This window comes from Schistocerca nitens, chromosome 9, assembly GCF_023898315.1.
Source record: "Schistocerca nitens isolate TAMUIC-IGC-003100 chromosome 9, iqSchNite1.1, whole genome shotgun sequence".
NCBI lineage: Eukaryota > Metazoa > Arthropoda > Insecta > Orthoptera > Acrididae > Schistocerca > Schistocerca nitens.
In genome coordinates this window covers 335,689,578-335,705,401 of record NC_064622.1, presented here as the reverse complement: position 1 = coordinate 335,705,401, position 15,824 = coordinate 335,689,578, and the positions used below count along the sequence as shown (strand labels likewise).

The 15,824-nt window shown below is 37.5% G+C and overlaps 1 protein-coding gene across 1 annotated transcript in view; it reads right to left on the bottom strand.

Annotated features, from left to right (window-relative positions):
• The window catches only part of LOC126203300 (cadherin-23), a 420,699-nt gene that overhangs the window by 31,889 nt on the left and 372,986 nt on the right, over nt 1-15,824 (bottom strand). Inside the window, exons 23-25 of the mRNA XM_049937557.1 lie at nt 7,132-7,252; nt 6,446-6,615; nt 3,732-3,816 (exon numbers count right to left, since the gene is read on the bottom strand). Coding sequence (XP_049793514.1) covers nt 3,732-3,816; nt 6,446-6,615; nt 7,132-7,252 — 376 coding nt within the window. The remainder of the gene's footprint in view (nt 1-3,731; nt 3,817-6,445; nt 6,616-7,131; nt 7,253-15,824) is intronic.

Genomic DNA, 15,824 nt, shown 5'->3' with positions numbered 1-15,824 from the left:
TGACTAAGACGAATGAATAGCTTTAAGAGATGAAGTAGTGAAGCAGAGAATCAAATAGGTAAAAAGACAATGTCTAGTAGAAATCCTTGAATAACACAGGAGATAGCAAATTTAATTGATGAAAGAGGAAATATAAAAAAGCAGAAAATGACGCAGTTGAAAGGGAATACAAATGTAAAAAATTTGAGATTGACAGAAACTGAAAAATGGCATATTTCACTAGGGGAAAAATAGATACTGCCTACAGGAAATTTAAGGAGATCATTGGTGAAAGGAGGAGCAGCTGTATGAATATCAAGAGCTCAGATAGAAAACCAGTCCTAAGCAAAGAAAAGAAAGCTGAAAGGTGAAAGGTGAAAGGAGTATATGAAGGGTCTGTATGAGAGAGACAAACTTGACGGCAATATTTTAGAAGTGAAAGAGGATGTAAATGATGATGAGATGAGAGATATGATACAGTGAGTACAATTTGACAGAGCACTGAAAGCTCACAAGTGCTGCTGACTGCAGCAATGTAGCAGCTGCAGCACTGCAGTAGAGTGATGGCCCTTTTGTTTTGTCCTGAGTGGCAACTCAACTGAGAAAAAACATGAGTGAAAAAGCCACCCTTGATGTCTTCAATGCAGTTTCAATCTCGTTATTCCTATGTGCAGTTTATACTGTATCTGCTGTAGTTCATCAGCAAGTATACACACCTAAAGTAGCAGCATTGCGTGACAGACCAGCAATTCCCCTCTTGCATTCCTATTCCTTATGGTGACCTTCCTCTTCTTCTTCCTCTTCCTCTTCCTACTTTCCCACTGCTTCTAAGATGCTGAAGCTCAGCGTAACATTGACAAATAAACATTGGCCCAATTTTTATGAGAATTATTTTTTTACATACAAAAGTAATTTTTCAGATAACAAGACATTGAAAAAAAGAAATTTTTTGACAATATTATGCAAAATTTTGGACATATTGGCAGGTTATTTTAACACTACATTTTTTTCATGTCATCAATCAAATCTTGCTAGAATACAATATCTGTGATAAGACAGTGGCAGCGGTTACAGACAATGCTGCAATTACAAAAAAGCTGCCTAAATCTTAAGGATTCAGCATTACCCTGTTTTTCCCACTGCACAGGGTGTACATAAAGTCTGGGAACACTTTTAATTATTCATTGCACAAGAACTAAACATTGCACAGATGTCATACATATTGTATTTGGAAGAGAAAATCTCAAAGTTTTTTTTTTTCTTTCTTTTTCCCCTCCCAAACATTTGATATGCAAACCACGAGTGACCCGGCAGATGTCAATACAGTAATCGAATTCTTGCCACACCTGTCCCAGCATGGCATCATCAACTGTGGCAGTCGCTTCCCGTATTCCCTCCTGGAGCTCTGCCACATTACGTGGTAGAGGCGGTACATACATCAGATCATTAATGTGTCCCCACAGAGAAAAGTCACATGGAGTGAGATATGGTGATCAGGGAGACCATTTCATGAAACAGCTGTCCCCTTCTGTAGCACGGCCGATCCATTGATGCTGCAGCTCCGTGTTCAGGTACCTACGATCTTCACGATGAAAATGGGATGGAGACGCATCCCGCTGAAAGAAGACCGGAGAATCTGATTGCATTTGAGGCATCAGCCATTGCTGCAACATGTCCAAGTAGGGATATCCAGTGACAGTGCTCTCGGCAAAGAAGAATGGCCAGTACAGTTTTCGACATGACGAGGCCCAAAAACCTTTTACCTTTTGCGAATCACGCTCAAATTCAATGCATTCATGTGGATGCTTTGTACCCCAGATTCAACAATTATGCCTGTTCATTTCCCCATTAGTGTGAAAAGTGGCTTTGTCACTAAAAATTAAGCAATCAACAATGCCATATCCATCCTCATTCAATTGTTGCAACTGTGAACAAAACTCAAAACTCTTGTCTTTGTCGTCATCATTGAGCTTCTGCACTAGCTCCAATTTGAATGGCTTCATACACAGCTTCTGTTGCAGGACTTTCCACACTGTGATCGGAGCCATCTTGGGGCACAACACACTGATTTCTTTGGACTCATGAATGGGTCTCGAATGTGCTCCACATGCACTTCACTCACACTGGGATGTCCAGTTCCCTTTGCCGGGAACACACAACCCATTGTAATGAATTTGTTGTGCCAGTGGTAAATGGCCTTCCTTGTTGGTGGCTTCTTACCGTACTTGGTTCTAAACATGTGTTGAACAGCTGTAGCACACTTGTTTTTCTCGAACTCCAACACACAGAAAACTCACTGTTTGCAACTAGCCCTGACTATCAGCAAATTACCAAACTACACTGTGGTGGTATACATGAAAACAAACTTTCAGGGCTTCTCTTCAAAATGTCATACGTATGATACAATGTTTGGTTCTTGTGCAATAAACATTGGAAGTGTTCCCAGACTTTATGTACACTCTGTACAAGATTGTTTCAGAGCAAAAACAGTTTTCAAAATTTTACTGAAAACAAAAGTCTATTTTGACTTTCTTTCATAACTCTACACTAGCCAGTGACAAACAGTGCAATGTTCAATAAAGAGCAAACAAAAAAGAACCGAGACTTACAAGAGATGCCAACTCAATGGAACAGCTCATCAGCTCATGCCACATGCTTAAAAAATTTGGAAGTATGAAGCAAGCTTGAGGTTGCAGTCAATGAAAGTTCAAAAGCACTGTCCACTCTCGCAGCAGGACATTACTTAACTATACAAGAAATAATAGATCTTCTTGAACCTTCTGAAGTAGCAACAACAACAATCTCAGGGTAGTCATACGTAACTGCTTACTTAATTATACCTCTTATATGAGGTATTGCTGCCAAGTTTTCAGACTTGTAAATAACCTTAACAACTAATGAAGGCTGAAGTGTTCTGGATTCCTTGATTAAATCAGTCAATGAAAGAGTGAAATCATTTAAAACATTGGCTGTTAATATGCTTGTGACATTATTGGATCTTAAGATTAAAAAACTTGTTTCAGGACATTTCAAGAGGCAGAGAATGCTGCAAAGTACTTCAGAAAGAGTATTCTGCTATCACTGCATCAGCTACAAGAATAATACCTGAAACAGAAGCAGCCATGAGCAGTGCTAATACGTCTTCTGATACATCTAACAGTTTTAAATTGGATTATCTACATTTTTTGATAATTAGCAACAGTGCAATGTCAATGTCATTATACAAGATTCCATAATTGACCTAAATCAATATTTTGAAAAATGTGTAATAGACAAGCGCGCTTGTGTATCAGAATATTGTGCAAAATCTAATAGTGTGTTGTGTGTAATGGCCATTAAATTTTTGCGGTGTCCAGTGACTTCAGTTCCTTCAAACAGGGTTTTCCCCAAGGATGGATAAATAATTACTTAAAAATGCAACAGAGTAAAGGAGAAGAATTTAAATACCTTACATGTATCTTTTAATGTTGTATTTTAAACAACAGACTAAAGGACGAAAATTGAAATACCTTACTTTTTACTTTAAAAAATCTGTATATATTGCATTGTTGTATTTTAAGCAATAAAAATTCTAAGAAAGCTATTTTTCATTTGAAATACCTGCCCATAACAATCGATAGTTAATCGATACATCAATAGTTTCAAAAAATACTATCGATAATATCGGGTGTGTCAACTATTTATGTTTAAGTAACACTAAGTTCTAATCGTTATAAACATCACTTTTATTGTGAAGAAAGTATGATACATACCAATAGTAATATTGTCTTGGTAAAATACTGGTTTATTGTCGTCTATGTCATCCACTTTCAGTTTCACCTGCATCTCAGATGGATCCTAAATACAAAAGTAACAGTAAAGGATTAGGTGGGCTTATTTAATCTGAGGCTGGAAAACACATTTCTTTCACATAAGATGGAATATTAATTTTGTACACAGAGTAGAATGCTGATATATGGTTAATCTGAAGAATAGTTAACAACAAGAAATTATTTTTAGTGTAATAAAACATTTATTATGAGTCACAAGATTTTTGTTACAAAAAAACACCATATACAAAGGATATGTTTCATTTCATTTTCATTTCATTTTATCATCTTCCTGTAAATCATTTACATGATGTAGGAATTGTCACAACAAAGTTATCATACTAGTACAAGTACTACAGACATAATAATGGAATATCACTTTCAAGGCATTTTTTTAAAAGTACAAATTTAGACATATAATTTAAAATTTTGGGCAATAAATTTACACACAATCAAAGTACTCATCTACGTCATAGAAAGTGTTGCTTAAGAGGTAATTTTTAAGCTCAGTCTTAAATTTTACTTCATCTATTATTTCCTTCATGTACACTGGCAGAGCATTGTAAAGTTTTATTCCAAAATAACTTATATGCTTTTGGGTTTGTATTGTCCTTACCCTTTCTACATACAAATTCTTACGAGTTCTAGTATTATAATTATGGCAGTCCTCATTTGTATGTAGATTTTTCATATGTGCTCTTGTACACAGAATGCTTTTAAAAATATACAGTGATGGTATTGTGAGTATTTGCAGTTCTTTGAAAAGGGGCCTACAATTTGTTGGAGAGCTATGTGTTATGATTCGTATAGCTCTTTTCTGAAATTTGAAGCTTGATTTAGTTTTACCCCAGAACACTATGCCGTAAGACACGATGGACTGAAAGTAAGCAAAATACACTAGTCTAGTACAGCCTGCGCTGCATACTCTAGATAATATCCTCAATGCAAAACATGCCGAATTGAGCCTGTGGGATAAATACTTGAGATGGTCTTTCCAGCTCAAGTTTTGATCAATGTGCATGCCCAAAAACTTTGTAGACTGTACACTCTCTATCTTCTTATCCATTAGTTTTAACTGGAGGTCCATATCTTGAGTTGCTTTGCCATACTGTATATAATTTGTTTTACTTAGATTAAGTGTTAACTCATTAGCATTAAACCAATGTTGAACATATTTCAGGACTATATCAGTTGTGGTAGTTAATGATTTTTTATCATCACTTATAATTATGCTAGTGTCATCTGCGAACAACATTATTTTGGTAGAAATATTAGGATTTTTTATGTCATTTATATAAAGCAAGAATAATAAGGGACCAAGAACACTGCCCTGTGGGACACCTATTTCCAATTTCTTTGCATCTGAGGCCCACTTGATTTTCTGATTTTTATGTTCTGCGATGATTTCTACCACCTGAGTTCTATCTTGAAGGTAAGATTCAAACCACTGCTTCACAACTCCCCTTACACCCATTGCCTCCATCTTGTTTAACAGAATTTTGTGATTTACTGTATCAAAAGCTTTAGATAAATCTAAGTTAATTCCCACTACACATTTTTTAGTGTCGAGACTCCTGATAATCTCTTTGGTATAGGCATGGATAGCTGATTCTGTGCTGTGGCCCGAGCGAAAGCCATGTTGATTGCAGTTTAGAAGTTTGTGAGCATCTAAGTAATTTATGAGTCTGGTTTTCATTAATTTCTCTATAATTTTTGAAAATGGTTGGAGAAGGGATATTGGTCTATAATTTTCTACCTTGTATGGATCTCCTTTTGTAAACAGAGGTCTAACCTTAGAGATTTTCAACTTCTCAGGAAACACACCTTCGCTGAAAGACAAATTGGCAATATGTACCAGGGGCTTTATAATTTGTTGGGCAACTTTTTTTTATTATTGACACAGGCACTTCATCCACACCTGCAGACATTTTTGATTTTAGACTCTTTATCATTTCATTTGTGGGAGTTGACAACATACTACATACTATGCTCCCACCAAAATGACACTGCTTCGCCGGCCGAAGTGGCCATGCGGTTAAAGGCGCTGCAGTCTGGAACCGCAAGACCGCAACGGTCACAGGTTCGAATCCTGCCTCGGGCATGGATGTTTGTGATGTCCTTAGGTTGGTTAGGTTTAACTAGTTCTAAGTTCTAGGGGACTAATGACCTCAGCAGTTGAGTCCCATGGTGCTCAGAGCCATTTGAACCATTTTTTGACACTGCTTCTGACCAATATTTCAAATGAAACATATGTATTTCAAGCAAGTAAACAGCCTTTGGAACGGTTATTTTCGACAAAACTTGAAGAACTAAACATTGCACAAACAATTTCTTATTACTTTGTTGTTAGAGAGATATGATACGTGTTCAGAGTTACCTCATACACTGAAATGAAACCCTGGTAACGTGCATATGTAACAGAGGGCACTGTTGTGCACTAGAGTTCTCATACATCACAAAACCTATTACTTCTATGATACTTTGTTATCTCACCATGTGACAACCTAATGTATTTTGAATACACATTACCATGTGGAAAACAGTTCCTATTAATTGTAAACAGAACCACATTTTCCATTTAACGAAAGCATAAAACTTGTTGACTCATGAAATACAGTTCACAATCAAATATATTTACTATTAAATGGTGACTTTACCTGTCTGTTGTACTGTTTACGTAAGCTCTGAGGCCTCAGAGATCTTTTGAAGCATTTAACAGTAAGGACATGATCTGCTGACTCTTCTCTGTCAAGCCTTTTAGCAACAGTAATCAAACCTCTGTTATCAGTAGTTCTACTAATATTGAACAGTCCATCTTCATTGCCATCTGTAACAATGTAGTGAATTTAATTTCATTAATGAGTACTATGCAAACAAGTTACATGAAATAAAAAGACATTAACAACCAACTTACTTCAATTATCTGGAACATTATAATGTACAGTAGCAAAAGCAATTCAAGTGACTTTTATTGGTAACTCTAGCCCCCCCATCTGCCTTCCTTTTCATTTACAAATATTTTTGTTTCAATTTTCACAGCTTATTGAATAAATATTTAAAAAATGAAGTCCTTGGCTGAATGGGTGCCATATGAAAAAAGTTTTAAATGTTCTTTAGTTAGAGAAACATTTTTTTTCCTTTCTCTGCAAATAACTGGCAAAACTGGGGCTGAAGAAAGCCATGTTACCTATAATACTCAGTGCTAAATTTGATAGAAAATATATTCTAACCATGACTGATTATTAATTCTCACAAAATGCTTATACAATTGCATATTTTTCAAACCAGAAAATATGTGCAAAAAGGCATAACATGAATAAATTACTAAGAATTGTGAACTCACAAGTGATAAGATAATCAATTTCCGCATTTTCATTAATATCTCCATCAAATGCTTCCACATAGCCAACCTCAGTCCCACTTGGCACTTCTTCCTCAACATAAAAAATTTGTGGTTCATCATCCTGAAAGCAAAATACTGTCTTTTATTCAAAGAAAGCAACACCAATAGAAGTGTTTTGTGAGTTTATAAAATAAACAATGTCTAAAAATTAAATAAGTGAACGAATTATCAGACACCTTCCATAAAAAAACCTTAAGTGAAAGAAAAATAGTACAAAATATGCGAACTGCTTCACTGTTCATAATTCTGTAGTACATATATCAAACAGAAAGTAAGATCCAGTGTGGTCTTTATATAGTGATAAATTTAATAATTAAATAGATCACCCTTCAGTTTGCTCAAAATGAGAAAATTCTATCAAATATATAGTAGTAGTTTATTGTTAAAGCAATAAACTTAGTTGAGTTTCTTTGACTTGCATGTCTTTTATTCAAGTGTACCTTGGCTGGTTCCACAGTCCTGTAAGCTCTCATTCTTGATAGAATCCACAAAACACAATGAATGAATGAAATTATTGGTATATCTGAACACTTCTTAAATAAGGAGATAATTCAGAGGCTTCCTTTACCAGGATACAGGTTGGCTGGCTGCTTTTCGAGGAGCTCTTTGCGGTGTGGGGGAGTAGCCATGTATGTGAAAAACGGCATCGCATTTGAGTCAATTGATGTTTCAAAGTACTGCACTGAAAAGGTGTTTGAATGTTGTGCAGGTGTGGTTAAATTTAACGGAGTTAAACTTGTAACTGTTGTTATTTATAGATCCCCAGACTCCGATTTCACAGCATTTTTGCTAAAGCTAGAGGAGGTTCTTGGTTCACTTTATAGGAAATACAAAAAGTTAGTTATATGTGGTGACTTCAATATTAATTGTATAAGTGATTGTGCAAGGAAGAGGATGCTGGTAGACCTCTTTAATTCATATAATCTTATGCAAACCGTATTCTTTCCAACGAGAGTGCAAGGGAACAGTAGAACAACCATAGACAACATTTTTGTTCATTCCTCATTACTAGAAGGGCATTCTGTTAGAAAAAAGGTGAATGGCCTTTCAGATCATGATGCGCAAATTTTAACTTTAAAAGATTTTTATGCTGCAACTCGTGTTAAATATAGTCATCAGCTGTTCAGGAAAGCTGATCCGGTTGCTGTAGAGACCTTTGTAAACCTTATAAAGGAACAAGAGTGGCAAGATGTTTATAGCGCTGAGACAGTAAACGATAAATATAATGCTTTTCTAAAGACCTTTCTCATGCTCTTTGAAAGTTGCTTTCCGTTACAACGTTTAAAACAGGGTACTAGCACAAACAGGCAGCCTGGGTGGCTGACTAGAGGGATAAGAATATCTTGTAGAACAAAGTGGCAATTATATCAAAACGTTAGAAACAGTCAAAATCTAAATGCAGCAGCCCATTACAAACAGTATTGTAAGGTGCTTAAAAATGTTATTAGGAAGGCAAAAAGTATGTGGTATGCAGATAGAATAGCTAAGTCTCAGGATAAAATTAAAACCATATGGTCAGTCGTAAAGGAAGTTGCTGGTCTGCAGAGACAGGTCGAGGATATAGAATCAGTGCGTAGTGGGAATGTCCGTGTTACTGATAAGTCGCATATATGTACAGTATTTAATAATCACTTTCTGAATATAGCAGGTGAACTAAATAGAAACCTAATTCCAACAGGGAATCATATAGCGCTCTTAGAAAAAAGTGTTCCGAGACTGTTACCTGAAATGCTCCTCCATGATACTGACAAGAGGGAGATTGAGTTAATAATTAAATCACTAAAGACCAAGAACTCTCATGGATATGACGGGGTATCTAGCAGAATACTGAAGTATTGTTCTATGTATGTTAGCCCAGTACTTAGCCATATCTGTAACTTTTCCTTTAGGAGTGGTCGGTTTCCTGATCGATTAAAATACTCGGTAGTGAAGCCACTTTATAAAAAGGGAGACATTGATAATGTTGACAATTTTAGACCTATTTCTATGTCATCGGTGTTTGCTAAAGTTATCGAGAAGGTTGTATATACAAGGTTACTGGAGCATTTAAATTCACATAATTTGCTGTCAAATGTTCAGTTTGGTTTTAGAAATGGTTTAACAACTGAAAATGCTATATTCTCTTTTCTCTGTGAGGTTTTCGACGGATTAAATAAAAGGTTGCGAACGCTAGGTGTTTTCTTTGATTTAACGAAGGCTTTTGACTGTGTTGACCACAAAATATTACTGCAGAAGTTGGACCATTATGGAGTAAGGGGAGTAGCTTACAATTGGTTCGCCTCTTACTTTAAGAACAGAAAGCAGAGGGTAATTCTCCGCAATATTGAGAGTGGTAGTGATGTTCAGTCCCAATGGGGCACTGTTAAGTGGGGCGTTCCCCAAGGGTCGGTGCTGGGGCCACTGCTGTTTCTTATTTATATAAATGATATGCCTTCTAGTATTACAGGTGATTCAAAAATATTTCTGTTTGCTGATGACACCAGCTTGATAGTGAAGGATCTTGTGTGTAATATTGAAACAGTAACAAATAATTTAGTTCATGAAATAAGTTCGTGGCTTGTTGAAAATAATTTGATGCTAAATCACAGTAAGACTCAGTTTTTACAGTTTCTAACTCACAATTCAACAAGAACTGACATTTTAATCAGACAGAATGGGCATGTTATAAGCGAGACGGAACAGTTCAAGTTCCTAGGCGTACGGATAGATAGTAAGCTGTTGTGGAAAGCCCATGTTCAGGATCTTGTTCAGAAACTAAATGCTGCTTTATTTACCATTAGAACAGTATCTGAAATAAGTGACACTTCAACACGAAAAGTAGTCTACTTCGCATATTTTCATACGCTTATGTCGTATGGTATTATTTTTTGGGGTAATTCTTCTGATTCAAAAAGGGTATTTTTGGCTCAAAAACGGGCTGTTCGAGCTATATGTGGTGTAAGTTCGAGAACCTCTTGTCGACCCCTATTCAAAAATCTGGGAATTCTGACATTGCCCTCACAGTATATATTTTCTTTAATGTCGTTTGTTGTTAGCAATATTAGCCTATTCCCAAGAGTTAGCAGCTTTCACTCAGTTAATACTAGGCAGAAATCAAATCTGCATGTAGAATGCAGTTCCTTGACTCTTGTGCAGAAAGGAGTGCAGTATTCTGCTGCATCCATTTTCAATAAGCTACCACAAGAACTCAAAAATCTTAGCAGTAGCCCAAACTCTTTTAAGTCTAAACTGAAGAGTTTCCTCATGGCTCACTCCTTCTATTCTGTCGAGGAGCTCCTGGAAGAGCTAAAAAATTAAGCAAATTCCAGTGTTACATTGTTTCATTTAAACTTATGACTTGTCACCTGAATATGTTTTTTTTCTATATTTCATTTTATCTGTTTCTAATATCGTGTTATAATTTCATGTATTGACTCGTTCCATGACCATGGAGATTTCTCCTTAATTTGGTCCCACGGAACAATAAATAAATAAATAAATAAATAAGAACAAACAGCTGAAGGTGATTTCTTACACTTCAACATCATTATGTAACTGATATGTTATCAATATGAAACAGCATTGTGTTCTATCGCCACATGAATCCTTTCCATCAGTTCCTCAGACACTTTTGATTATTGTCCACTTGATCTTTCTTCAGGAAGAATCTCTTGTCCTCAACTTAAAATGCATGCCCAATTCTAGGACTCTGATTTATATTTTGGCTTTTCGTAGACTTTGTGGATTTGAAAGTAAATATCACCTACCGTTATGTTTTACACAAAGAAAAGGGAGGATGGGACAGGGTTGGAGGGTGGGTAAACACTGCTGGCTACAACACCACAATTGTTGGTACTTTTTTCCAATCTTTGTGTGTAGTCATCACTACCCAAACAGAGCTTTTTCTACAGTACAATACAGCAACTTTTGTACAGCAGTCACATCATGTTCTTCATTCATCCACACATTGTGTTTAGAAAATCCCATTATGGAAGAGACCTTTCTGAGATGTGTGATGATGCACTGCAAGTTACTTCTGTGAAGTATACTAATGATCAGTTATGAGTAATGTTAATCTGCTCATACTGTTGACTATGGAAATAGTCTTTGGATTACTTCATACATATTAGAAAGAAATCAACTATTTTGAAAAAAAAAAAATGCCACTGCCACTCAAATTATTTCTGTCTAACTATGCACTGGCTTGACAGATTTACTCCAGGTTATCTTTGTACAGAGTCAATGACTTGGGGCATATTTCCTGACACATTTAAATATAATGTAGTAACACCCAGCTACAAAATTTGAGATAGGGAAACCACTTTTAATTATAACCCTATATCACTCCTTCCAGTCTTTTCAAAAGTGTTTGAGAATGTAGCCTATAATGGAATACCAGCTCATGTAACAGAACAGAACTTGTTAGCTGCCTCTCCAGTTGGCCTTCATAAAGGATTCTCCACACAAAAAGGAATACATGATGTCACAAATGAAGTGCTAGCAAAGTAAACAAGGAAAATTATCCTGTTGGATTAATTTGTGACATTGGCAAAGCCTTTGATCACATGGATCATAAAATTATACTAGTGAATTGAAGTGTTATGGCATCAATGGCACCCTTCTTGAATGGATGGAATCTTACCTCCACAACAGAAATAGACTGTACCTCCAGCATGAAAATAGTCTTAGAATGGTGGAAAGTAGTGTGCGACAGGAATCTGTACCGTGCCCACTCTTGTTTCTAACCAACGTAAGTGATCTTCCTATCAATTCAAAATGGCAGCTTAAAAACTGTAATGTTTGCTGATGACACAAGCACACTAGTCAAGGGTCTAAACTCAGTTCAGATGGTAGGTGAACTGGCCTGCATATGGTTCATAGGTAACAGTTCTAGTGTTAATCTCACAAAGACTCATTATTCTTGCTTTCAGAGCAATCCTTTTTTGAACTAGAGTGACACACACACACACACACAAACCACACTAACACATTCCTTTGCCCTACATATGCTGGCTATAAGAACAGTAGGTAGTGCTGCATTTCAGCAGGTGGACTAGGTTGTGGTTGGCATAGTGTCAGGTTGGGTGTATAGAGGGAGAGAGAGATGTGAGGTATGGAGAGTGATTGATGGGGGATGGCTAGCAGCTCAGAAGGTGTCAGCTGCTTTGCTAGCTAGGAATGGGGTGGCAGGTACATGGACTTGGCATGTGATGCACAGTTGTTGCAGCTGGTGGGGAGTGACACACATGATGTGGAGACATGAACTGGGAGGGATGACAGGACGGAGGAAGGGGAAACAATTGGATGGATGGTGCAGGTACAGTGGTTTACCGGAGACTGCGGTGAGGATGTTCATGGAAGCAGGAGGATGTGTTGTAACAACATATGTGCTGGCACTGTTTGTCCAGGGGCACAGGTGTGCTTGTGTAAGTGTGTGTGTGTGTGTGTGTGTGTGTGTGTGTGATGTTTTACTCTTGCTTTTAAAAAAAAGATTATTCTGAATGCACTCAAGTTTCTTTCTTTTGTGCTTGCCTATTGATGACTCAGTGCTTCTGGTTTTTGGTGAGTGGTCTCCTTTATTCCAAAACTTTTTACATTGTATTAAAACTCTCCAAAACAAACATTCATATTACAAAATTTCAATCATGCAATAATAGCTTTTAGCAACAGAAGTAGGCATTAATGTCCATATACAAATGAAGCACAATGCATAAAGTACCTTGGGGTCCAGCTAGGTAACAAGTCAAAATCAGCTTAACAGGTCAATTAACTAATCATGAATATCAGTTCAGTGTGTTATGCTTTAGAAGTGTCTCTCACTATGTTGACTGGAATGCAAGATTGTTGGCTTATTTTGCATATTTACTTTCCCTTTTTTCTTATGGAGTTATCTCCTGGGGCAGTGCACCTAAAGTTGACAAAATGCTTGTTCAGCAGAAGTTTGCAGTAAGAATGCAGGATGAAGCAGGTAACTGTGCATCTTGCAGAAGCCTTTTTAATGACCTTACAATTCCTGCACTAATTTCACAATATATTTTGTCCTTAATGATTCTTGTTGCTTATAGTAAAAATCACTTCACAGAATCACAAGGCAAGACACGAAAATAATTTTCCTTTAGGCTTTGACTCTTTATCCAGGGTTTAGAGTGGAGTTATGCACTCTGGTGGTAAGAGATTCAGTAAGTTCTCTTCTGACATAAAGCAAGAAAGTGGGAATCCCTACCAATACAAAAGAAAATTAAAAACATACCACATTAACAACTATTTCCACAAATTATGTGAATATCTAGATTTCAGGACTGAAAAGTTCTGTTAAATGGCAAGTAGTGATGTTAGTTATAAAGCTGAACAATAAGTAACAATGTACTATAAATATCACTCAGTATTTATAGATATAAAAAAATATTCTATCTAAAAAGTACTATAGTAATCAAGTAAATAAAAGATACTAATGGGCAGACAAACAGCATTTATATAATAAAACTGAGGAGGCAGCATGGTTTTGTTCAATTTACATGATAGATCTGTCTGAATACATCTTCTTCTTTTCTTCTTTTGCTACTGCCTTTATCCTGCATTATGCGCAGGGTTGGGAGGGTTAAGTACAGATTTGGCATGGTCAATTTTAAGGGGCAGCCGTATGCCATTCCTGCCGCCACCCCATACCCCCCGGGACAGAATTAGTGTACCCCAGCTGTCTGCGTCTAGTGTCAATCATGAAATAGTGTGAATGTGTTTCAAATGTCTGAGAGTTATGTAACTGAGGCGGGACATGGGGACCAGCCCAGCATTCACCTAGGAGGATGTGGAAAACCGCCTAAAAGCCACATCCAGGCTGGCCGGCACACCGGCTGTCATCGATAATCTGTCGGGCGGATTCGATCCGGGGCCGGCGCGCCTACCCGAGTCCAGGAAGCAGCACGTCAGCGCTCTCGGCTATCCTGGCAAGTTATCTGTCTGAATACATGAAATACATAAAATGAAGGAAAAGTAACCATTTACATATGGCTGACTGATGTGTGGACTTAGAAACAAAACAGTATTTACACTAGCTTTCGAGCTACAGCTCACATGATGTGTGCAATTCCAATATAAATAAAGCCAGATATCAAAAGCTAGCATAAATACTGTTTTCTGTTGCATGTTTCTATTCACCACACATCAGTCAGTTACAGGTGAGTGGTTTGCATTTCCTTCATTTTACATATTATTCCATCCAGGAATTTACATTGTTGTTTCATATTTGTCTTACATTTATGCATACATTGATTCGTTCCATGTCCCTGGGAGTTCTCCTTAATCAAATTTACAGAAGATGATGAATGAATGAATGCAGGCTATGAGCGGGAAATATTTTGACCTTCGATGTGAATCTTCAGGTTTTGGCGGCGCAAAGACTGTTCCATTAAGTTTCGGGTGTGCAGCCGCAAGAAATCTCCTTCTTCTTCTAATATTTCGGCTGTATATCGTCCAGCCATCTTCAGAGTGAGTCGCAAGGCTGCCACTCCAGTGCTCGCTTCGTCCCTTTATACTCGTGTACTGCGCGACTGCGCATGCGGCCACAGATGCAAATGCGCCAGAGACGTTGGTCAGCGGCAGAGACGTGCATAATGCACGAGTTGTATCTATGACTCTGCAGTCGATCTGTGTTGGCATGTCGATATATCATTGTGAGCTGCACTGTGACAATGTCTTTGCGAGTTTATTACTGCAAGTGCCGGATTCCATGATTTATCAACATTGAAACCACTGTCTCTATTAATTAAATTCGTCGTCAAGCGAATTTCAATTGCCTCTTTCACTATCGAGTCCCAAAAGGATGATGTAGTTGGCAAAATTTCGACGTTGTCATACAACATACTGTGACCATTATCAATACAGTTCTCTGCCACTGCCGACTTGTTAGGTTGCAAAAGTCGTGTGTACCTCTGGTGTTCTGTACATCTTTCTTGGACAGTACGAGTTGTTTGTCCGATGTAAGAAAGGCCACATTCACATGGAATTTTGTAAACTCCAGATTTTCGGAGCAGCAAATCATCTTTGACAGACCCCACGAGTGCAGCTGTCTTGGGTGGAGGACAAAAAATCACTTTTACTTTGTGTCTGCCGAGAATCCGTCCTATTTTTGAAGAGAGGCTACCCACATATGGCAGGAAGGCCATTGATTTAAAGGTTTATTCATCTTCTTCTGCTTTCTTTGTGGCCTCTTTCGTTTTCATTTTCAGTGCCCTCTGTATTTGTTGTGGAGAGTACCCATTGTCTTCAAACACTCTTTGTAAATGGGAAAGTTCATCTTGCAGACTGCTTTCATCAGAAATAATATGCGCTCTGTGGGTCAGAGTTCGGAGAACACGCATTGTCTGGGCAGGATGGTGGCAGCTATTTGCACGTAAATACAGATCGCTGTGTGTCGGCATCCTATACACTTCATGTCCCAAAGTGCCATCCTCTCTGTGCCGAACCAAAACATCCAAAAATGGAAGACATCCCTCCTTTTAATTTCCATTGTGAACATTATTTGATAGTGGAGGGAGTTCAAATGTCTTAGTAAGTCTTGCAAGTTGTCTTCACCGTGGGGCCAAACTACAAAGGTGTCATCAACATATCTCCAGAACACCGTGGGTTTCAAGTCAGCAAATTCAAGCACCTTCTCC